This window comes from Aulonocara sp. 'chitande type north' Nkhata Bay, linkage group LG7, assembly GCF_057382095.1.
Source record: "Aulonocara sp. 'chitande type north' Nkhata Bay isolate Kocher_YH1m ecotype deep benthic linkage group LG7, A_spYH_male_GT1.1, whole genome shotgun sequence".
NCBI classification, from domain to species: domain Eukaryota; kingdom Metazoa; phylum Chordata; class Actinopteri; order Cichliformes; family Cichlidae; genus Aulonocara; species Aulonocara sp. 'chitande type north' Nkhata Bay.
In genome coordinates, this window is record NC_141350.1 from 20,556,107 (window position 1) to 20,580,165 (window position 24,059).

The 24,059-nt window shown below is 40.3% G+C and overlaps 1 protein-coding gene across 4 annotated transcripts in view; it reads right to left on the reverse strand.

Annotated features, from left to right (window-relative positions):
• Positions 1-24,059, reverse strand: part of peak1 (pseudopodium-enriched atypical kinase 1) — a 105,666-nt gene that overhangs the window by 19,580 nt on the left and 62,027 nt on the right. For 3 of the 4 annotated variants that reach the window (XM_086299334.1, XM_086299332.1, XM_086299335.1), the window contains one exon: positions 5,173-8,698. In XM_086299334.1, the coding sequence (XP_086155460.1) occupies positions 5,173-8,570 (3,398 nt within the window). In that variant the 5' untranslated portion in view covers positions 8,571-8,698. The remainder of the gene's footprint in view (positions 1-5,172; positions 8,699-24,059) is intronic. The other variant, XM_086299333.1, reaches the window with a different exon arrangement.

A 24,059-nucleotide genomic window follows, 5' to 3' on the forward strand; every position in this document is an offset into this window, starting at 1 on the left:
AATGCAAATCAAATTAAATTCAAACCTCTCTTCCCGCTGTTCAATGTGACTTCAAATGACCAGGCTGGTCGTAGGTTACAAAGGTGTGCGGCAGAAGAGAGTTTAAAGTTCTTACCCGCTGTACTGGCTCACACAACTTCCCATCTAGAAACCCTGAACACAAACGTGTAGATGGAATCACATTCTAGGTACAGCAACCGCGCTGTTGAGAAGAATAAAGAAAGTCTTTTTCTGCATGTGTTCTTTCCTCGTTCTCTCTCCTGCTGCTTCCTCTTTGAACGCTGGTACCTGTCTAAGGTAATGTGTGTTTGCCAAAGCTGAAGAGCACACCCACTGTTCACCAATAAAACTGATTCAAAACCCTTCCAGGCTTAACCCCTCATCTGCCAAGCAATATGAAAGCTGTTAAAATGAACTCTGGAACTGGTTCATAATATGTGAGTTTGTTTACAAAAATATGTTACACCTTTTCTGTCAAATGGGTCTTGTGTTTCTAGGTAAGTAATTAGTAAGTGATTAGTCGCAAAGGTTGCTGTTTTTAAAACCAAACATTAAATTTGGTGTTGGGTGTCTGTATACAAGACTTAAATCTATTACCCTGCAGAAGCAATCATTTAAACAATATAATTGAACTGGGATCTTTATGAATACTTCCCATCCTTTTATTATCCGTCACTAAAACAGGGTGACACATTTTTTATTTATTTGTTTTACACATTTTCACAACATGAAAGTAATCTCAGGTGCTAGGGACAAATATTTAGCTGCTTTTTCCTTGAAAAACACAGCACCCTACCACCAACACGCCAAGTGAAGAAATGTAGTAGTTTAGTTACTAATTGACAACTTAACAGCAAGGTCCCAAACAACTGCTTATCAATGTCAGGTGTGAAGAACGGTTAGACCAAAGGTGAGAAGCTTCTGAAGGTTAGGCTAGTTAGTGTTAGGATTTATATCATGCTAGCTTAACACAGATGCTTTTACAGGAACTCTGAGTCGAGGGTATACGAGTGTGTTTTACAAGGTGTGTGCATTACACCACTTAAATAAGTATTTTAAATCATTGCTTAATAATTTGGATAGGCATTGCAAGAAATGGGGAAAAACCTTTGTTATTCTTACAATAAATTAAGAATATTTGTAGTGCTGCGCAAAAGGCTTTTGCCACCATTTATTTCTTTATTTGCTTGCTTACAAGCAGCAAGACTTTCTTGTAATTTTAAAAGTGGTCTTGAGCAAAAGCTATCCAGGATTTCTGAAGGCATTTTAAAGGTTTTCTTTGGACATTGTCTGTATTTTCTCATTTCTTGTTACTCATGTTTATTGAACCATTAAATGCTGACCTAGGTTGTGTTGTGTTTACACACAACTTAGCCGAGAACCAATTAATCAGAATCAGAATACTTTATTGATCCCTAGAGGAAATTAGTTTTCGTTACAGTGCTCCATTATAAACAAACATTAACAGAGACAGACAATACACTAACTAAGAATAGCAATATTGCTATTCTATTATTAAAGCAGTGTGGGATCATCTTGATGTAGAAAGGAACAACACTAGCCAACACCAAAGAAAGAGCATTGGGATGCCTGTCAAGAACCCTGGAGAACTAATCCTGAGAAGTACTTCAGGAAATTACGAGAAAGCTTGCCAAAGGGAGTTCTGGCTGTGTTAAAGAATTGAGGTGATCAGACCAAATACTGACTTTCAAACTTGTTAGAATTATTTTTGCCTTATATACTGTATTGCCATGACTGTTTCAATAAAACACTGCAGTTATTTTCCATTTTCCTACCAAAATATAAAGAAATGGGGATAGCTCAAAACCTTTGCACTGTACTGTAATAATAAGCATATCGTCTGGATTTCTGGACTTATTATCTGGACACTCATTGTAGGGAGCAGGAATGGAAAGCCTTCTCACTTCATTTGAGTAATCCTTTGTGCTCTGTGCAAGCTTTGCTTGGACTAATTACTAGTAGGTATTGGCAACATGTACTGGGTGCTCTCAGTGGGTATATAGAGCACACCCCAATATAGCCCACTGCTGTAAAGCACTCAGCAGACGTGCAATAATATTATCAGAAGCAGTGCACATTTGATTCTTGCACATGTTGTTATAAGGTTAGGCGAGAGATAGGAGCTTGAGCAGCAGAAAGAAAAGAGACAGAATGGGGCTGAGCTTTTGACAAGATGGAGGAGTGAAATATTTAGGAGTTCACAGTGCTTCGGGCTCGAAAGAGAAGATTTTTGAAAGGAAAGCATAGAAGAGGAGTGAAAAACTACACTAAACAGAGAAAAGAATGGTGGGAAAACATTTTCTTTTCTTGGAGGAAAAGAAAAACAAAACAGGACATGGACAATATGAGGGTGGCACAGATATAAAGGGACTAAGCAGGAGGCGAGAGATAAGGTGAGAAAAAGATATAAACTGTGTCTAGATGTGATGCATCTTCAGTAACACTTATGGAAAGTTATTCCTAATAATGTGGGTAGCTGTGGGTTACAGTACATGAAACAGGAGAGGGAACGGTGCTGTTGTCAGTAAGTCTCCAGTAAAAGGTCCAATCCAATTATCCATCCATTCTCTGGACCCTATCTCAGCCACCATAGAGCCCTATGGACCCTATGGTAGCAGGTCCAATTATGCAAAATAATTTTAATGTGCTTTTTTTTACTCAGTATTTAAACACAGAAGAAAGCAACCTTGGGAAGCAAGGAGGTCATTCAAATCAATTCAAGAGTATTTTCTAATATATTACAAAACATTTTTATAAAATATTTTCTAATATATGGTGTTTGATAGGTTGAAAAAAAGAAAGAAAAACCAATCATAGACAAATCACTGTAGCTGGTGAACTTCAAGCTCAAAAGCATTTTCATTTTCTATCTGTCAACAAATAGTAAAGAAATATGAAACTTTGACATAATTGCTTTTTAATATCTCCAAAGTCCAAGCCACATTTAGCTGATTTGACTATTTACCATCCCTACATTAAATGTAAAATTATACAATGCTTCAATTCTGAGTCACAAACAAGCTCACAGTTTAGTGCAGAACATACGATGCATCTGATAATATCTGGGTTATCATTTTTCAGCACCATTAGTCACACTGCAGGAAAAGTGCCTCAAGATATACTGAGGGCAATGGCAGGTCAAAGAAAAATTGTGAAATTAGAATACAAGAACACCGCACCTACACTGCGAGGGCTAATTAGTGTGAAAGAGTGCATATGAATGTGGTTGAAGCTTTGATACAGCCGCAGCTTTGACTAGCTGCAGGGAAAACTCAGTCTAAAGTTGGGTTTAATAAATGTGTTATTGAACGACTTGCAGGAAACGGAGGGCTACTCTTAAAGAATGCACTGTGCGCAAAGCCTGCTGTGCAGGTAATAGAGGATATTACAGAAGAGATCACACCACAGTGGGCTGGGTAAGTAGGAAAGTAGACATGCCCGATTGAGATCAAATACCTCTCAAATCTGTGATGACTGATATGTATGACGGGGAGAGTAGCAACTATGACACTTGAAGCAGCAGCTGATAAAGGCTGAGCATGTTCATATTAAGCTGGCTCCCATGAGTACAATGAAGGAAACCTGTGTAGGTAATGGTAATACTGGCATAGCACTGCAAAATCATTCATTAATTCGCTGGAGGTAACAGAGGAAAAACATGTGTGAACATGAGTGATAGATTCTTACTAGTTCTACTCTGAGTCTTACACAAAAATGGACATCTACAACTAATTGGGTAAAAAATATTAATTTTGCTTTTAATATGTCCCAAGGGTTGAAATCTGTTTGTTTTTTAGTGGAACAATTTATCCTATATTGTTATCCTATATTAAAAAACCCCACATTCTGTCATAACCCCCACAATGCTGGTATTATTTCTGTTTTTGTACTTTAAGTAAAGAATATACTGTACACCACAACTGTATTAGTTTTTGGTTTTGAAATGATCACATATTTTATAGCAGTTGTTTGCAACACAATTCAACTCAAGGTTTAGTTTAGCTGAAAGTTAAAAAGGTACAATTAGTAGTTTTTTTTAGGTTATTTAGTACAAGAAAAGGATATTGCACTCATAAATATACAGTGATTAGTTGTAATTACATCCTCCAACAAACTGATGCATTCTCATAAACTTATAAATGAATCCATTAAAAACACACAGGAGGGGAAAATGTCATGTTGACCTGCTATTTCAAATACAGTAGCCTAGATGGACATTGTTGTTTTGCCTAATTGCGTTTTATGTATGTAGTTAGAGATCAGCCACATAGGTAGTAAGCTAAAGGTGGAGGAGTAGAGAGCTTGCAGGCAAATTGTTATTTCTGTCTGCACCTTCAGATTGAAGATATGAAGGATCACACATATGGTTTATCATCGGAGAAGGGGTCTCCTTCGTGAAAGAAGTGAAAACATGAAGGGAAGTGACAACACCACCAGCATCTGAATAAAACATCATCCTTGTCGATAAACATGATTATTTATTCCTGATATTGTCACAGTTACTTAATGTGACATGTGATCATCCCGTTTCCAGACAGCTGACAACAAGCCAGCTAAACAACGACAGCATGTTATAAGCTAACATTATCCAAGCTAATTTTAGGCTTGAGTGTCCTAAAAAAATTCACATTCCCTCCGACAGTTTAAACTCTCATACAATGTGAAAATGCAATTATTTGCTATGTGTAAAGGTCTAACAATGTCAGATCCACTTCAAGGAAAGTTTCATTAACACTGGCTAACAGCAGCTAACTGTGCCTAACAGCAGCAAAAACAGCTGATCTGACTGACAGAAAGGGTCAGGATATTTATCACAACTCACCTCAGTATTGCTGTCATCGGTCAGAAGTGAGCTTCACTGACTCATATCGACATGTATCGGGCTCATTTGACAAAGTTTTAAAGCTGTTTGTCAGCACGCTCCGTAGCTAGGATTATGCAGCTGAATTGAGAGGGGTAAGACAATAGAACTCAACACTGCAATCTGCAAACCTACTAAAATCTAGTGGTGAGATTTTATGAACATGTTTGAACATGAACATGTTTCATGTTCTGACAGTATTCTTATTGAAAACCGAAACTACAATTAAATAACTGCATTTTTTAGGGTATTTGCTGGTTTCAGAAGACTAAACAAAAATTTTAAAATACCTTAAATCCTTGCAATTTTCTCCTCCAGCCTTGGGTGAGGATGTTGTTTTGCCTGGACTCAAAGGCCTAGGATCTTTGTTTCCGTCAGGTTTCAGTATTGTAGTTTCTCTGCACTCCTCTACCCGTAGTTCTCCTTCATCGCCGTGGCTACTGCCAGTGTCTGGTTTATAGGTGAAGATAATGGTTGGTTTCTGGGTGGGATCTTCTGCTTTTGCCTCAGTGAACCAGTGCTGATTTTGAGCTGGTGGTGGTGGAAGCATGTGAATGACAGTGCCATCAAGCCCGACAAGCTTGCCCTTCTCCTTCTCTCTCTCCAGCTTCTCCCTCTGCTCATCCTCGTCTTTCCGCCTACGAAAAAAGCTCTTGAAGGAGATCCAGCGTTTAGGTTTGGAGCTTTCTGCTAAACTACGTCTCCCTTCCCCTCCAGGACTCGCTTCACCTTCGCCAGGTCGCACTGGTGAACTGGAGGCAGAGCTCTTGGTCCAGTTTCCAAAATGTCTCTGGAGTATGTTAGAAGCATGATAAGGAGAGGATGTAGATCTTGGAGGAGGGAAGGGGGCAGTGGGCTCAGGCTGGGGGTTTGAGAGTGGGGCAGCAGCAGAGGCACTCTGAGACTTAGACAAAACTTTTGAGGGTGTGTCTTTCTTTGACTTGGAAAGACAGCCATCAGTTGGGGAAAAGAGAGACTTGGGCCGAAGAAGGGTCTCCTTAATGGCATCAGGTGGGAGGGCATATAGCTCCTCGGAATTAAAAGATTTGGTTTGTGCTGATGGGGACTCCGGAGGAGATTGAGGAGGCTGGATGGAGGCCACAATCTGTGAAAGCACAGCACTGGCTTCCTCCCTATGGCTTACAGCTGTCCCAGAAGATAAAGCTAAGCTTGTATTATCATCTTTATTGCAAGCAGCATCTCCACCTGTCTTATAAGTGTGTGTAACAATACTGGCAGTAGTGCTGGCTGCAGGTACATTTGCATTTGCAGTAATGGCAGGATTGGCGGGAGAATTTGTTGATATAGTGGGTGAGAATGCCCCACTTGTCGAGCCCATTACAGTGCTTGTCACAGTGCAAGAGTCTGTAGTGGTTCTAGGTTGTAGATTTGGTGCTTTTGACACTGCTTCAAGTGGAACCTTTGTCTCTTCAAAGGAGGCTCGCTCTGATGTTCCTCTACCAGAGAGAGTTTTCTCTGTTGAGGCGGACTGGACACTCTCAGAGGATCCAATCTCTTCATAAGTATGGCTGGCTACCCTATTACCCATCCCTTTTGTCTGTGGTAGCTCCCCACTGAGTCCCAGAAAGCTCTTATACACAGCTAGGTTATCATATGCACTTGGATTAATAACAATAGGTACCTTGACAGCATTCTTGGCACTGCGGGCATAAGCAGGCTCATCTCGGATAATAATGGGAAAAGGAGGCATGCCTGCATTATTGAAACTGTTAAATTTGATCTCTGATAAATTGGGGGATTTCACAGGTACAGTTCGAGAAGAAGATAGCCCAGCAATGGGAGAAGTGGGAGCTGACTTGTGGCTGCAGTGCTGAGTGGTCAGGGCAGGGACAGGATTATTCCCAACCCCTGAATCTATTTTAGGTATTTTTTGGCGAGGGCTTGTGCTTGATGTCCACACTTCTTGGTAACGTATGCTGCTAATCTTCTTTTGGGATGAACCTGACAGAGCAAAAGAAGTAGGTGATGTTGGCATCACAGGAGAAGACACAGATATTGGGGACATTGGAGCTACGGCCTGGGCTGAAGGAGTGCTACTAGATGTCGTAGGGCTTGAAGGCATCGATTGGTTTTTGGGTTTTTGAGAATCTGGAATCTGTTCATCTTTATTGGCCATGGATGCTGAGACATCTACTACAGTGTAAGGCTTACAGATCAATGACTTTTCCAAATTTACTACACGGTATGGTTTAGCTTGCTCCTCTGTGGGACTAAAACTTATAGTGACTGGCTGACCAGGAAGCGCTTGGGGCATTGGCATCCCTTCTCTGCCATCCTGATCCGCTAATCTGATAGCCAGGACAGCCTTGTGTGTTTCAGCTACCTTTAGTGGACTCAGTGCCCTGTTGACAGATTCCTTCTTAGGAGGAGAAGTGCAGGTGATAGGTGGCTTACAAAATGTGGGAGAATGCAAGCCATTTCGAAGGACACAGTTAGCGCTGCTACCACTGCTGGATGTTGTTCGAGAATCCTCCGGTATTGATGACGATGATTCAGGAGAAGTGGCAGACTCAGAATTTGACAGGAAGCCGCTGCCTAGCATATCGTGAGGTCCGTAGGAAATCAGCCCTCCATTGGAATCCACAGAAGGATAGCCATTTAAGATCTCATCATAGCTATCATCATAGTCCACCGCACAAATTCGCTGTAGTGAGCGGTTGCGAAGCGGCACAGTATTCCACTTTTTCCCCGCAGCAAAGGGAACGGGAGACAATGTGGCAGCACGGAAATTAGCAAATCGTGGTTGTCCTCGCATACGGATTTCCATGGCTACCAACTCTTCATCGCTTTCATCCCAGCTCTCATGCTCTTCATCATCATCCCTTTCAGTGTCTTCCTCATCATCATCATCTTCATCCTCCTCATCTTCACTTTCACTTGTAAAGTCCGGATAACAAAAGCGACCACCTTCTGTGCTGATGATCTTGGTACTATCGCTCAGGGATACCCGTTTTTGAGCAGTGCTCCCAACTCCACCACCACTACTACTTCCCATAGCCAGACAGCTTGAAGCTGGTATGCCTCTTTCTAAGGATCGTCGGTATGAACTACTGATCCGACCCCAAAACAAGTCCTTTGAGCCAGAAAGTTGCGTGGGACTAGAACCAGGGCCCAACCCAGCAATCTCTTTAAGTACATCTGTCAATCCACTGTTGTTGTTATTTCCACTAGGTGTCCTTGGGCTAAGTGGTCCATAACCCTCAATCTCATCATTGTCATCCTCTCCTTCATTGTTGTTGCTGGGCCCACCAGGTCTTTTGCGGTTCAGTCCATTGCGATTCCAGACTGTGAAGGCTGATGTTTTCCCCTGCTCTATTACCTTTGGTGGTTGCTGGAGATTGCCATCTGAATCAAGTCCTGCAGAGGAGCAGGGCAGCATCATAGTGGGCTTAACAGCGATGGTTGGCTTCTTGGCCACAGGTGGACGGAAGTGTCCTGAGCGAGCAGATCCACTGCCAGTCCGCTGGGAGTTGGTGGTGGTATGGTTAGGATTGGCTCTGGCACCAGCAGCTGGAAGGTTCTGTTGCTGGGATGTTTGAGGTCTTTGCTCAGAAGGAGGCTTCCCTCCACTACTCTGAGCTAGACAGTGCAAACTCTTTGGTTTAAAGCAGTTCTTGCACTCGCCTGGTTTCCACACGTGCTCTGTGAAGGTGCTGCAGGCCGACATGGCTGCGGGTCCAGAAGGTCAGCCCTTTAGGTCAGTGGACAGGAAATCCCTCCATGAAGCTCCAAACTACAGTGAGTATCTGTAGATGAATAATGATTGAAACAATTCAAACGTGGAGGACCTCAGACCTGAAAAACACAACAGGAGAGAAAAGAATACATTCAACTTAATTCAGTTAGTTGTGCATTTAGATTTATTCATGCAACACTGGTAACAAAGAGTAGGATGAGGCAGAAAGGCAGAAGCAAAAACACAACAAAAAATAATCATCTGTGGGAGGGAGAGAATGATTCAGAAAAGCAGTATTTCAATTTCTCCATTAGGTGGCAAACTTTCTCTACTACCTCAGTCCATCCTACAGGGAGCTGATCTGTTTTCTAACCCAAAATGGTCCTACAAGACTCAGAAAGGCAAGGGGCAGAAGCAGTGGGAACTGAAACAGGTTATTTCTGTATTATTATGGACTGTTTGAGTCAAGCTTAAGTAAAATGAAGTCACTGATGTTGTTACTGAATCAAAATCCAAAACCCTATGAACTGTTACTCAGATGGAAAATGTGATTCAGCAGAGTTCACACATAATCAGTGTGACCAGTGGCTCTTGTGATACATCCATCCATCCATTTTCTTCTGCTTATCCAATTCAGGTGTGCAAGGGGGGGTATCCCAGCTTCACAAGGTGAGTGGTGGAGTACACCCTGGAGAGGTTGCCTATCTGTCATGGGGCCAACACAAGAGACAGACAACCATTCACTCTCACATTCACACCTATTCACAATTTAGGTTTACCAACTAACTGAACCTCATGCATGTTTCTGGACTGTGGAATGAAGTCCGAGCGTGCAGAAAGAACCCAAGCAGGAAAAACGGGGAAAACATGCAAACTCCACACAGAAAAGCCCCAGACTGGACTTTACCAGGACCTTTTTGCTGTGAGGGAACAGTTCTAACCACTTTACTATGTGCAGGGCTTCTTCCGATACATATTCACATAAAATTTGATGACAATGAGGGATGACTGATGGCTATGGAAAATGTGTTATCAGGCCAGTGAGTGATTTCCTCTTAACTGTCAATATTTGATGTTTTACTGCTGGAAATTAGACTGAAATCCACAAAATATCAAAGAGTAAAGCCTCAAGGCAAAACCAAGTAAAAATAAAAATATACAAGAAACCCAAGAACATACACAGTTCACAGCCTTTGGGGTGTGACTGAAACTTATTTTCAAAATAAGCATTCAATAAGACACCTCTGTCTGTTCAATATTAAATCACCTGTTGAAATTGGGTCATTTAATATTCTCTTCATGCTGGACTGAATGCAAACAACCAAAGACCTGAAAACTGGCACTGAACCACACAGTTACTGTTTTAAGTAAAATAAACTCTAAAAACAATGGCACCTATTAAAAAAAACAACCCACTTAAAAAAAAAAAAGATCAGTGGTGAAAAATCCACACCATTCAATCTGTAAAATGACAAAGGCTGACATTTAAAACTCTGGTTATCAGCACAAGTCCAATTATCCGGTCATATTTATGTACTTCTGTAATTATACAATGCTAACAAAAAGTAGCAGAGTGATAAAGGCCCTACCCTAGTTGTTTACTAAATACATTCAAAGAAGGAAAGATGGGACTAAACATTTTTCTGGAACCCTTGTTATATCCGGTTAAGCCACACTTCAATGCAAATCATGAATCTAATGGAGGAAGAAAGACAAAGAAAAAGCCATTAGCATTTAGATGTGCTTTATCCTGATTGACCAGTCCAGCTTCTCACAGCCAATTATAACAAGCTCTGAAATACCACATTAACATCAAATCCATGGATAATAAGTGAAGTGTAACTCAAATAGCCAATTAAATTCAAGCTCAGTCCATGTTTAAATATTACACAGGAATGGTAGGTTACATAATCTGTTTATGCAGTTTATGCACCATTTCTAAAACTAGCCTGCCATCAACAGATTATTTTCAAGGAAAAAATAAAATAAAATACAATAAAACAGTTAACTACAAAAGAAGGTGCATAAAAAAAAAAGCAATAAAAAGCAATAAATTTAAGTGTTGTTTTCTAAACCAATATTATGTCTTTGGCTGGGATTTAAGAGCTTATTCAGCTTTGCTTGACATATAGGGTCCACCAATGGACTATTTTAAAACACTTGGGCTGGTCTCACAAGTGAATATGCTTTATAGGTAAAAAGACATCCAAACACAGATTTTCAGAATGTTTTTTTAAGGCAACCAAATAACAATCATGCAGACATTCTACAATGACCACCTGTGAAACTTAAAATGCAATATTAACAGAACAATGTTAAGAGAACCTTGGTTTTTCTTCTCTTCTGACAGTTTATCACAAAAGCATTAGCAAATTAATATTTACCTAATTAAATCTTTGAGTATTTTGCACTTTTATGACTGAACTTAGCAGTTAACCAAATAAAGCTGTGGATGACTCATAGCAGAGCTGATATCAGCAGGGTTAGGTGAATCATGGACGTCAGGTCCCGTACGGAAGGATGTTACAATGACAACACCCCGCCCAGGGCCAGACACAATAAAAGAGGAACTCCTGAATCAAACTCTGCTGACCGAGTCACATTGGGCGGGGGAAGATTTATCCTGTTACACCGAACAGGCTGCATCCACACAGGAAACAGTGGCTGTAATTCACACAATATTATTCCAAAGCTGTCACAGTGTGACACGTAGGCACTGTGGCAGACTTTCAAAAAGTAACTTTCTAAAGCCCAAGAAAGCCCAGTGTGTCTGTGAAAGGACCTTAACGGTATTTCTGCTCGTTTACAGTGACGGCACGTATCATTGTTTTGTCCAATTCTGACCCTTACAGGACAACATTATTAGGACTTTGCTTTTTCACATGTGCTTTTAAAAATCGAAAGGACGCCCGTCTTATCTTTACAGGAGAGCCCAAACACCCCACACAGGAAGGTTATTCATGCCACTGGCATTCAGTACCCACAGGTTGTTGCCATACATGAGGGTGGGAATGTAGATCGATCAGTAAATCAACAGCTTCACTTTCATACTTAGACCAGTACAGCATCCGCAATACTGCAGATACTGCACCAATCCGCCTGCCACTCTTCCACTCCCTTCTTCCCTCACTTGTGAACAAAACCCTGAGGCACTTGAGATCCTCCAGCAACTCATTCCCAACCCTGATTTAGCATGCCACTTTTCAGACTCAGAACCATGGCCTCAGACTCAGAGGTGCCACTTCTCATCCTAGCTGCTTTACAACTGGCTGCAAACTGCTCCAGCGCAAACTGTGGGTCATTGCTCCATGAACATCCACGAGATCCTGAGACTTAAGGATCTCACTTTTTTCAACAATGCTTTGCACACTAAAAAAATGCAGCTAAGATGTAGACCTGGCAGACTTTGTAAGTGCATTATTTCTTCCCTGACAGACAGCAGATGGAGGGGAGGAAGCGAGCAGTTTTCTGTGGAAATCAGGAAAAAAAGACTCCTTATTGTGTTTATTGACTCCAAATCAGTTTGGTGAAATTATGAGCAGCAGCTATCAGGGTGCTTTCTAATAAGATACTTCACTTTTCATTGTTGCCATAATTCTGATCACACTTGAGAGAATTGGGAAATATCAGATATTTAATGTGTCACATCCACAAATCCACCAGTAGAAACCACCCGTGATGGACGTGACAACATATTTTACTTTTCTCTTCTCCCTCATTAAAATTCTGCTGCTGTTTGATTTTATTTTCAAATCCTGTCACAGTGGGAGCTAATATGACACTGCACCCAGCAACAAGTAAAACATATTTGTATATTATAGATTTTTTCTGAGCAAAACTAGATCCATGATGTAACTTACAAGACCTCCCACCACCTGTTCTTGCATGACTGCAGCACACTGCAACACTTTTGGTCAAAACCCTAAAAATTTACTATAAATGTAACACTAACAATCACAGATTATTTACATTTAATGATCAGAGCATCTGCAATAATAAATCAAACTGCTTGGAAAGAAGCATTTCTCTAAACCATTTGCTCATTTTCATCATAAATAAAAGCTGATGCACAAGGACAAAAATTATAATGAAAAGTATTGACTCCTTCATCAACGAATAAAAACAAGATGAAAATATTCTAGAGAGATGAGATCCAATCAGAACTGAATAAGTTTTGTAGAAAGGCGGGAAGAGTTTGATCCAATCAGAATTAATCTCCTTGTTTAGTAATGTTAGAGGAACACATTTCAGCAGCCCTCGGGGAACAGTACAGCTAGCTCCCACACTTGTTTCTCATGAATACGTAACATGTTAACACTTAGGAAGAAAAGAAGAGTCAAGGGAAAATAATTTTTAAACCCATTAGAGCAACGTTCTCCAGTAAAAACAGGAGAACATTTTTACAAGTTATATTTTAGTCAACCGAATCAACTTTAGGTTTGGCCGACAACAATCTTATATTCTACAATGTTTAGTTGACTAAAACCAAAAGAACCTAGATGCCAAAACTAAATGACATTTTAGTCAAATTTAAAATTTAAAATTTGCTTTTAGAATTAACACTGGGAAAAAAAAATAGTAAATGGTAAATGGCCTGTATTTGTATAGCGCTTTTCTAGTCCCTAGGGACCCCAAAGTGCTTTACACATCCAGTCATCCACCCATTCACACACACATTCACACACTGGTGATGGCAAGCTACATCGTAGCCACAGCCACCCTGGTGCGCACTGACAGAGGCGAGGCTGCCGGACACTGGCGCCACCGGACTCTGACCACCACCAGTAGGCAACGGGTGAAGTGTCTTGCCCAAGGACACAACGACCGAGACTGTCCAAGCTGGGGCTCGAACCAGCAACCTTCCAATTACAAGGCGAACTCCCAACTCTTGAGCCACGATTGCCCCCAAAAAAGAAAGACTGGACAGATAACATCAAGAATACATAATAAGTATTAACAAGTCTTTGCAGATATTTGAGAATAGGGGATGAAATAATAGAATATGTAGATACCAGGACAATCTAGGACAACCCAGGACAAATGAAGCACCGGATGACTTCTCTTATACCAATTAATCTTTTCGTAAACCACGAAAAGCAGCTCACACAGCTCAACGTGAGGGACACAGTCATTAAACTATAATACATCCGACTTGATGCAGAAAGAAAGAGAAAACCATCGTGACACAAGAAATCCCTCTGGCTTATGCAATCGACTTTGTTTCAACATTAACATGATCCTAAATGCAGTTCTCCTTTTTTTTTGCAATAAAAGTGTTCCTACTTATGGCCATCAGCCAAATTATAGACATCTATTTTTGTGTTGCTTTCATTATGTAACAAATATTATGCAACACAGCGGAAATGTGATGAATAACAATACAGCAAATTGGATCCAATACTAATAAAAACAATGATAAACAGACATTTTGCTCACTAACACAGGAATGCTTTTCCCCCTCGCTTTGTTTGGGATTATTTTATCATAGACATTGCTTTATTGATCTCATCTTTGTGCGTTTCTACTATCTGAATCTGCAGCATTTCCATTAGTGTGGACAGTCGTATTTTCTCTTTCTTAGAAGCTGCTTTTCCATTTATCCAGAATATAGGAAATAACCACCTTTTCTACCAAACATAAATACTGATTAATAAACGCATAATTTATCTACAGTCTACTGCTGTCTACTCATTTATTCTCCCCCATCTTGTGTTTTTGTTTATCACCGACTTTCCTTTCATGTATATTTGATGAGGCCAAGGCATTAGTGACAATTTAAACGGATCCCTTTATGTCAGTAAAGACAGATAATACAGGTAATGAAATGCTCTTCATCAAAATTGTAATGGCATCCTAGAAAATTAGATTTTTTTGTGCCTAGAAAGATAAGTGCATAATCAACATAAAGTTGAGACATCTTCTATCTCTAACAAATTGTCACGAGGACACGGGACATCCCTCACTGCTTGTTCGAAATTAGGTTACAGCATTACGAAAATGTTGCCATTTAATGAAGTAGCAATGAATGAAGGAAATCTGGCTAATCTATAGGATGGCTTCATGACTATTTTCATTAGCATAGTTATCAAACAGAACCAAGCATTTCATTAGGAATTTTAACCCAGCAACTCAAACTGGAATTGGAGCACGGTGTGGGTGGGAACAAGCTAACGCCGGGTGTTATGTGCTGTCTCAGCTCAGCAGAAAACTTTGTCAGCTGTATGACTGTTATTTTGTTTTGGAAACGGTCACTTACATGTGTCAGCCTGCTGTTCACAAATTATCTGTTGGCACCACATATTGCAGTCACTATTGCTATGACTGTAATCTACCAGTTGCCAGCCACTTCCAATGAAACTCAGAAGCGCACTCGGGTCACCTTTTCAAAGAATTTAGGATTCACTGTGAACTGCACATCAGCTTAGATTGCAATGATTTGGAAATCACTTAAATCTTATTTCCACTTCTAAATGGCACAGATGCAACATCACATGTTGAAACTGGTTGTTTTTATTGTTTTAGCAAAAATATATGAATTCACTTTTTATCTACATTTCACACAGTGTCCCAAATTTTCTGGAAAGGATTTGAGGTTGTGTTACATGTAAATAAAGAATAGATTATTACATAATTACATAGGGAAATATGTGTTTGAGCCAAATCCCCAAATCAAACTCAGATAATGCTCTTTGTGTCTTATAATTATCTTATAATTATGTTGCATCTCATAAGAATTATAATGTTTGTTGTGTACGAGCAGCTGCCCCAAAGTCTCCTCTCCACTCATTTCCAAAAGCTCTTCTGTCTCATCTGCATTTCTTCCTCCTCCATTCTTTTCCCTCGCAAAGTTTTTTTTCTTTGTTGTTTTGTCTTTTTCCCTGTGGCTCAAAAATTTCCCACTCTTTCTCCCTACCCACTCTCTTCTTATTCAGGCCGTTTACTGAAGGCTTTCTTTTTTCCCCACTGTTGCTTTGTCTTCTGAGATATGCAAATCTGTCTCTCTCCTGCCCCGCTTTATTTCAAACAGCACTTCAAGCAGAAGCTGTGAGACTTAAATTATGCAAACCAACACCACCAAACACCAGAGCTACAAGGTGTCCCACACGCAATTACACCATCCAACCCATTGCCAACAAAGACACCTTTACACTTTACTGTGAACACCAACAACATACCATGACTTGCATGTGAACACCAAATCTGTGACAAAATGGATTATGCATTCACTTGGTAAACTACATCTGTGATTACATAACATGTTTTGACTTTCGACTCCACCTGTCCACATGTCCGGAACCAGATGTTGAACACCAAATTGCTTCAACTGGGAAGGCCACCAACTTGCTAAAGAGCTGCAATGAGCTTTTGAACCTATGTGTGTCAAACTCAAGAGCCAGAAACAAGCAGTCCTGTCCAACTATGAGCCTTTTTATTTACATGTGTTTTATTTTCAACCAAAACTATTGCAATCTATAGATCAGTTCCACACTGAGTGATTTACTGAGGGACTAATGATTATTTTCAATATTGACTGACATCTGTGGTTTAGGAGAAACGTGAACATACAGTACTGTAAACAACAACAACAACAACAAAAAACATGTTGAGCTACCCCTGATTTCTTTACATTTTGATTTTCGGGTCATTGTTTTAAAGTGGTCTTTCTGAAAGACTTTCAAAGTTTTTGTTTGGACATTGGCTGCTTTTTCACTCACTTTCAGTCCAGTCCTTGTGCCTAACAATTTTCTGACTGAGAGATGCATCTGGCTCTGCAGATGAATCCACCGTCTTCTGAAGCTCATCAAAAATTGTCCCCATGGAAGGGTGGCTGTCAAGGAGCCATTGTTAAAGAAGGGAAAAACGAGGTATGCCAATTTACATATAAACAGGACTGAAAATCAGTGGTGACAGGTTTTACGGAGTGACAAATCCAAACTAGAAATTTCTGGTTCAAATTGTTGTTAACACAGGGACAGGAGAGAGCTGCAATAGTGAGTATCTACAATCATCAGTAAAACAGGATGTGTCACGGCTTAGGGGTGTATTTCAGCCAGTGGTGTTGGGGATCTCAGCAAAACTGATAGAATTATGAAGACAGAAAAACACAGTCTGATTTGGACCCACCATGCAATACCATCTGCAAAGTGTCTGGTAAAGTGATCTCAACCACACTGCCAATGCAAAAAAACACAAGACTGCCTCCAACACACAATGAAACACTACCAGTCACGGATTGGCCTCTCCAGAACCCGGACCTCAACGTTATTCAGGTAGTGTGGGATCATCCTGAGTGGAACGAAAGGCAGCCAACATCCAAAGAAAAGCTTTAAATGTCCTTCAAGAAGCCTGGAGATTCCTGAAGATTAAAGAAATGGTAAGAAATCTTGCCTGAGAGAGTTCTCACGCTGTGTTGAATACTAAAGGTGGTCATCCCAAATATTGACTTTCAAGGTCATTAGAATTGTACAAACTCAACAATAAATATGTTTGCAAACGACTCATTAAATTCCTGCAGCCAACAAAATATAAAGAAACAGGGGAGACTCAAGACTTTTTTCACAGTACTGTAACATGATGCGACTTCCCTATTCTTCTTGCTCAAAAATAAAAGGTTGCACAAAGTGAATCATGGCTAAGAGCAACATATAAACAACAAACAAAAGCCTAATTATCAAGCCTATTGTCCAGTGAAAATAATGGCAAACAAACAAATGATATTTAAGAGTATTAGTTCACAACAATGAAGATTTAAAATTTCCACAGCTTACTCTACACTATGCAGATCTGACGACAACACACAATGTAGAAGTCAGCTGGATTTCTGGAAAAACAAAACAAAAACAACAACAAAAATGGTCCAATGCAGAAGCAACTAGGATGAACAAGGATTCACTTGCATCAGCTCACCTACACACACTCTGAAGGATAAGACAGGGATTCACAAACACCCCCACAAACAATCAAAAAGGAGTAGAGGGACAGCTGCCAAACAATGTAAGCAAATATGATCCAGCGTCACAGCAATTTTAGTTTCTTTATAAAAGAAATGTTTTTTATACAGCCTGTCAGAAAATGTAAAAGCTACATAAGGAAATGCATTGTGGGGCTTTTTGTTAAGTTTTTTGTGGTACACAATCCAAATCTTAGCCTAATTAAGACTCGTGTGTGTTTCTTTTAATTGTTATTATTTTGTCCACCATATAAAGTTGACTTCATCTCAAAGGGACTTGTGCTGTCAGTGATTCCTGTCAGCGAGTAGGCCGCAAGACAGTATATCGAAATCTGACAGCTCTATGAAGACAACCGTGGCTGCTGTCATAATGAGCATTCACAAGACAAAAAGCACACACACACACACATGCATACACACACACACACACACACACGCACGCACGCACGCACACACACACGCGCGCACACACACACACACACACACACACACACACACACACACACACGCCTAAATGCATAATTCAATCCCATATTCCCACAAAAATGTAGAAACTTTGGTGGTGCCACTTGTGGCTTTCTCTCAATGACAAAAATCTGAAAACAACAAACTACTCATACCGATGATAAACATCACACAAACCAACAAAGCTTTGTCTCATTAAAAACAAAGACAGTCAAATAAGATGAGGACTGAGGGCAGGTTTCTGCTTTACCCTTCATTTTTTACATTTTTTCCCCCAATCAAATCAGTGCAAGGTAGTCGTTCATATGAGATGCAGTGCTGACCGATGATCTGTGACCATCTGCTCCTCATTTGATAGCAGCAAACACTGTCTGGTTTTGTGCCAGGCGAGATATCACACAGCACCTGCTGCTTGGTGCCACTACCACCAAGTCACAAGCCCCCGTGGGACTGCCAAGTGAGACCCAGATTTGTACTGGGATAAGAATAACTTCTCGAGAGGGTCTGGTGGGATAGAACTTTATTTACTGAAATCTACTCTAGGAATGCCTAAAACATTCATCTCAATGTGCGGCCTTTTAAAAAAACAAAAACAAAAAAGCAATAGTTCAAGGAGTCAGTTAAATATGCAGCAAACCAACACAGATGTTAGCAAAAAGATGAAATTGATTAGAAAGAAAACCTCTCTCTGGGACTCCTACTTCTTACACTTGAAAGCCCATTTTTTAAACTCCTATCTCACCACATCTCCCCGTACTTTTTTTTTTATTCACCCAATACACCTGAGGCTTCCTCACCATTGCCCTCCATCAGTCACAGCTGAGTGAACTGACGCACCAGAGATATACTCATTCTAAAGAAGATAAAGCATGTGGGACCTGTCGGAGGCAGCCTGCAAGGATGTCACTATGTGTTTAGCAACCAGTACATCTAAACCAGAGCGGAGCCCAACCGGCCCAACCTCATCGCTCTTCCTGTTACCACCTGCTTGAGACTGACTCAGGTAGGCACTGGTGTCTAGTTGTGTGGCTGGGCTAGCTGAAGAGATCAGGATGCAGCAATTCTGTCTGTCTGAATGTGAGACACTAAGATAGAAAACCTACTGTTTGTTAGAAGAACAGTTTAGTTTGATAACATTTATGTTGAACTGAAATATAACCAATGCTATATCAGCAAGTTTGAATGCAGTTTGTAGGCAAAAGTACACAGGCTCTGGGCTCTGGTTAGAATCAGTGATTTGTTTGATTCATGACAAGATAAAATACTGCCAGAGGTCTTTTAACAAAAACACTTGTGGGTAGAGAATGTAGAGAATCCATTTTCTTTTGCCTCAATTTAAAATGTATTTCTTGTCATTTTCTTCACTGCTTATTCAATATATGCTTTTGATAACACATCATTACATCATCCTGTACTGGAGGCAATAATGCTGTTGCTTTTTACTCCTCAAACAGAGGTTTGAGGAATTCCGACGTATGTTCATACCTGGGCTGACGACCAAATATCAAACTAAGGGTAGATGATTTATAAAAACGGAAACAGAATCCACCCATTCAAAGGCTGAGCAAGGCATTCCACACATCTTTCTACCCAGTAACACTTTCTACTTTCTCCTGGGGGATCCTGAGGCATTCGAAGGCCAGACAAGATATATAATCTCTCCAGTGAGTTCTGGGTGTACCCTGGGGTCTCCTTCCAGTTGGACGACTGAGACCTTTCAACACCGAGCAGCAGCTCTACTCCGATATCCTTTTAGACATTCAAGCTCCTCACCCTATCTCTAAGGCAGAGCCTAGCCACGTTATGGAGTAAACTCATTTCAGTCCCTTGTATTTGTGCCCTTGATGTCTCAGTCATTACCCAGATCTCTGCTGGTACATAGATGCATTGGCAAATCAAGTTTTTCATGCCTTTCAGCTTGGTTCTTTCTTCATCACAAGAGTGGATGAGATGTCTGCATTAATGCTGACACTGCATCAATCAAATAAACACATAGCAGGAGAATTTTTAACTTCCAGGTAAGAAACAATATGACTGTAAACAAGACACAAGAACTTACCACCAACACAAATGTAAAGATCTACCTCATATTGTTATATCGTTCACATGAAAAGTCTTCACACATTTAAAGAATATCATGTACATATAGGGCAATCTGTTGAGTCAAAAAAGGCTTAATTTGGGGGATATGGAGACACAGAGAGCCACAGCATAGTAGTGAGACTGTTAAAAAACAGACAAACCAGTCAAAGATGTGAAACCGTGACCAATGAATGGGAGATGAGCGCTTGAGATGTAGAGAAGCAAGGCACCAGAACCACAAGCAGGAAACTCGTGTTAAATTTCTAAATCAGATTCTGCTACACTTACCTCTCCACAGAGAGGCAATGTTTTTCCCTTGAGAAAAATCAGAATACTGAGGACAGGAGCTCATTTCCCACCCAGAGCACGTTTATTGAGAGGGAGTGGAAGCTCGCTGAGCCTGGTACATAATAGCAGAATAACCAAGGCTGAAAGCTGAAGCCATGAGGAGATGGGATATGGGATTTTCTGCTGCTTTATGGCAGAGGGCTTGAATGATAAGACAGCCGTAGCAGTGGGATAGACAAGAGCAGAATAGATATGAAATAGGGATGGAACTGCAGAGCTCGATGCCAGGAAGTGTGAGAAAGCAGGGCACGCTGTTGTTTGTTAAGCCGAGAAAAAGTCGTCGTCTTCTACCACAAGTTCATTAGAGAAGAAAACCACTGTCATATATTCTTTGAGTGCAACATCAAAAGCTTTCAAGATGTTATTTTGGAGGGAAGGAAAATAGGCCACGAAGCACACAGAGCATTACTGTTAGTGATGCTGCAGTTAGCCAATGTCACTTTTTACCAGGCTTCATGTTTTCGAGGGCCCATCAACCAGCCAGCTGCAAGGACAAAAAGCTTTATAATATGACTTATTTCTTGAGGTCAGAGATGGCTGACAAATGAAAGAAAAAATGTGGAACTTGTGGGAATCAGGTGACTCAGTTTTGCTGTGTTTGGGAGTGGTTTGTTCATTCACAGGGCACAGAGTCACTGAATGTTTTGATAAGAAATGACGATGAAAATGACATCATACGTTATGTTTTGAGGAAATGATCAGCCAAAACACAACTGCATGTCTATGGGAAATTTTAGGCCACCATGTTAGACACCACTCTCACAACATAAATGATCAAATAAAAGAATATTTCTTTTGGAGGAAGGGTGTTTTATCACTCCCTTAGAGCTCTAGAGACTTAAGGAGTCATCACTAAGGATCACTGAAGCAGAACTTGATGGATCAACACTTTACATTGATCTTCTTTTTCTTTGAGATCCATCGGAGATGAGTCCCTGGAACTCTACTGGACGGATAATCACTTCTCCAACATTAGTAGTTGGCTCTTCGGCTGCCTTTTGCCAGATGTTGAAGTTTTTAAGTTTATGAGTTCAAAACAAGTTGGTTTTTCATGATGCTTTAATTGCACTAGCCTGGCAACTGCTAGACTGTTGGAGCTGCACCAATATTATTTTTTCTCTCTGACAAGCGTACACATCCATTCTCTTTGTTTCAGTCTTTGCTTCAACCAGTGTAAAGCTAACCTGCCTAAAGTGTTTTGCTGTATTGTACTGAAATCTGCTATTATTAGGCAGCTAACATATAAACTGACATATTCAGTCCTACAGTCCTGCAAATCGGAAACTTTATTGGTTGGTTCTTGTATAAATAATTTTGACAGCGTGTCATAAGCTATATTAAACATGTCCGTTTGGTGTACAGATAGTGAAAGTAATGGTTCTGAGCAGCAGTTTCAGCACATTGATGAAGTGCTTTCAAAGAGCAGCAAATGAAGTTCGGGCTTCACTTATTGCCTCCTTTCCACAGATTTTCTCTGCTCATCCAGGGATTTAAAGTGATGCCCTTCAAGCATTTCTCAGAGTTTTCTAAGTACTGACTCCTTAAACAACAGTAGTATCCAAGACTAATTTATTCACTTTGTCAAGGGTCCTACTGCTATGTAACAAGTTTCTCTACAATTATCTTTGGTTAAAAAAAATGGAACAAAAATAATTACATTGCAGGCCCACTAATATGGACTCATGTTACTTCTGTGGCAACAGTGGTTTAAGCCGTGTCCTGTAGATGTAGATGAGCGTGCACACAAGTGTTGGTACACGGCAGCCTTGTTTCAATTTCTCAAGCAAGTCCACTCCAAGTTATGGCTGACTCGCTCCCTAGTTCTGACCAAATTTCAGCTCGTTTTCAGCAATGCTGCCAAAATGACTTCACAGTCCGTATCTCCAGTTTTAAGGAGTTTTTCCAGGAAGCATGCCTCTCACTAGCTGCCCAATTGAACTTGTGTCCTAAGTACAGTCAACCATTCATTTTACTGCACAACTGAGATGCAATTTTTCACCTCTCTTTGTTAACTTAAAAATCAGCTTCAGTCCCTATTACATCTCCTCTGGGATTAATGAGCTGAAATAAACATTAATGATCTCATTGGAAATGGAGGAGTTCCAAAGAAGCATCAGCAATATCACTAGCTGGATCTTACAGTGTCTTTATGAGGGATGTTTATGTTCACAAGTACTGACTCCAAGAAGGCAGGTCGAACAAAAAGATGGATTTTCACAGCAACTGGTGAATCCCATTAAAAAGACACAAGTTTCACATAAAAGGATGAATAGCCGAACATTAAAAGCAACCAGTTTAGGATTTATTAGCTAAAAAGATTTATGTGTCTTAAGTGCACTAATTTGGTTACACACCAGTAAGAGATAAATCATTCAACTTATGTTGACATGACCTGCAGAGCAGGCAACAGGGAGAAAACAGCCACTAAGGAAATACAACTCAGACACAGCTAAGTAAAAACAAAGCTCAATTACAGGCTTAACTATAAGAGTTATGTTCCAACAAATGAGCAGTACTGAGAGACATGGTATGTAACCTACAGAATGTTCAATAGTCACTTTCACAATCCAAACAAGTTACAGAGCCAACAATATGCAGACCACCAAGGAAGCCAGACAACAGAAAGGAGCAGAGAGGAAGCACAGGCCTCAGTTTATCCACATAATTTCAACCGCAGCTTTATCACAACTGATCCGGAATACCAGCAAATTTAACATCCCGTGACTGCCTTTCATCCTTTATGATTTACTGCAGCATTGAAGATTAACATTAATGAATGTAAATATAAATTTGACAGTCAAGAAATAACATTATTCTAGCTAACTGCAGACAATGGAAGTGTTAACATAAATCATAACATAAAACATTAAAAAAAAAAAAAAAAACCTTGCATGAAAAAAGGCTGATATTGCCTTTCATCCAACCCTCGCATAAGAGAGAGAACGAAACAGCAACATGGAAAAGATCACAAGCAGGAAGACGCAAAAAACAGACGATTTACGTCTAACAGCATTAAATCGTTGTTGAATATATGAAAACCCTGTTTTTACATGTGTCAACTGCAAAAACACTTAAACAGGCAAAACACTAAGACTCACTGGCTGACAAACAACCGTACTGAACTCTACACAAAAATATTGTGTACGGTGCAATGATTAATGTTTAAAGGGAAATGAATGGCTTTTACTGTGCATCTCCTTTATGGGATTCACGATGCATCAAGTCCCCATTCATGTGGCTGTAACTCAAGATGGACTGGGTGTAATGGACTGAGTCCACTTGTAATGTACTAAGCGGCCAGACGGCTCACTCTCTCTGAGTTTTGCAGCTGCTACTCTGTGTTTGTGTGAAACTGTCTGCTGCAGCTGGCCTGCTCGCATGAAGACAAGTCGAGTTGGTGAGGCACTCGCACAGCTTTGAAAGAGTGACAATAACAATGTGTATAAATAACACAGATACTGATCCAGAAGCTGTAACCTCCAGGGATGTGTATGTGTGTGTGGGGAGGATGATAATAATAAAAATGTAAAAAAAAAAAGAAATTCCAGTTTCTCTAATGGCCACTTGAAGCTGAATGACTGAATGACCAACTTCAACAATGTAAAATAACATGTTTACTGCCTTGTACAGAAAAC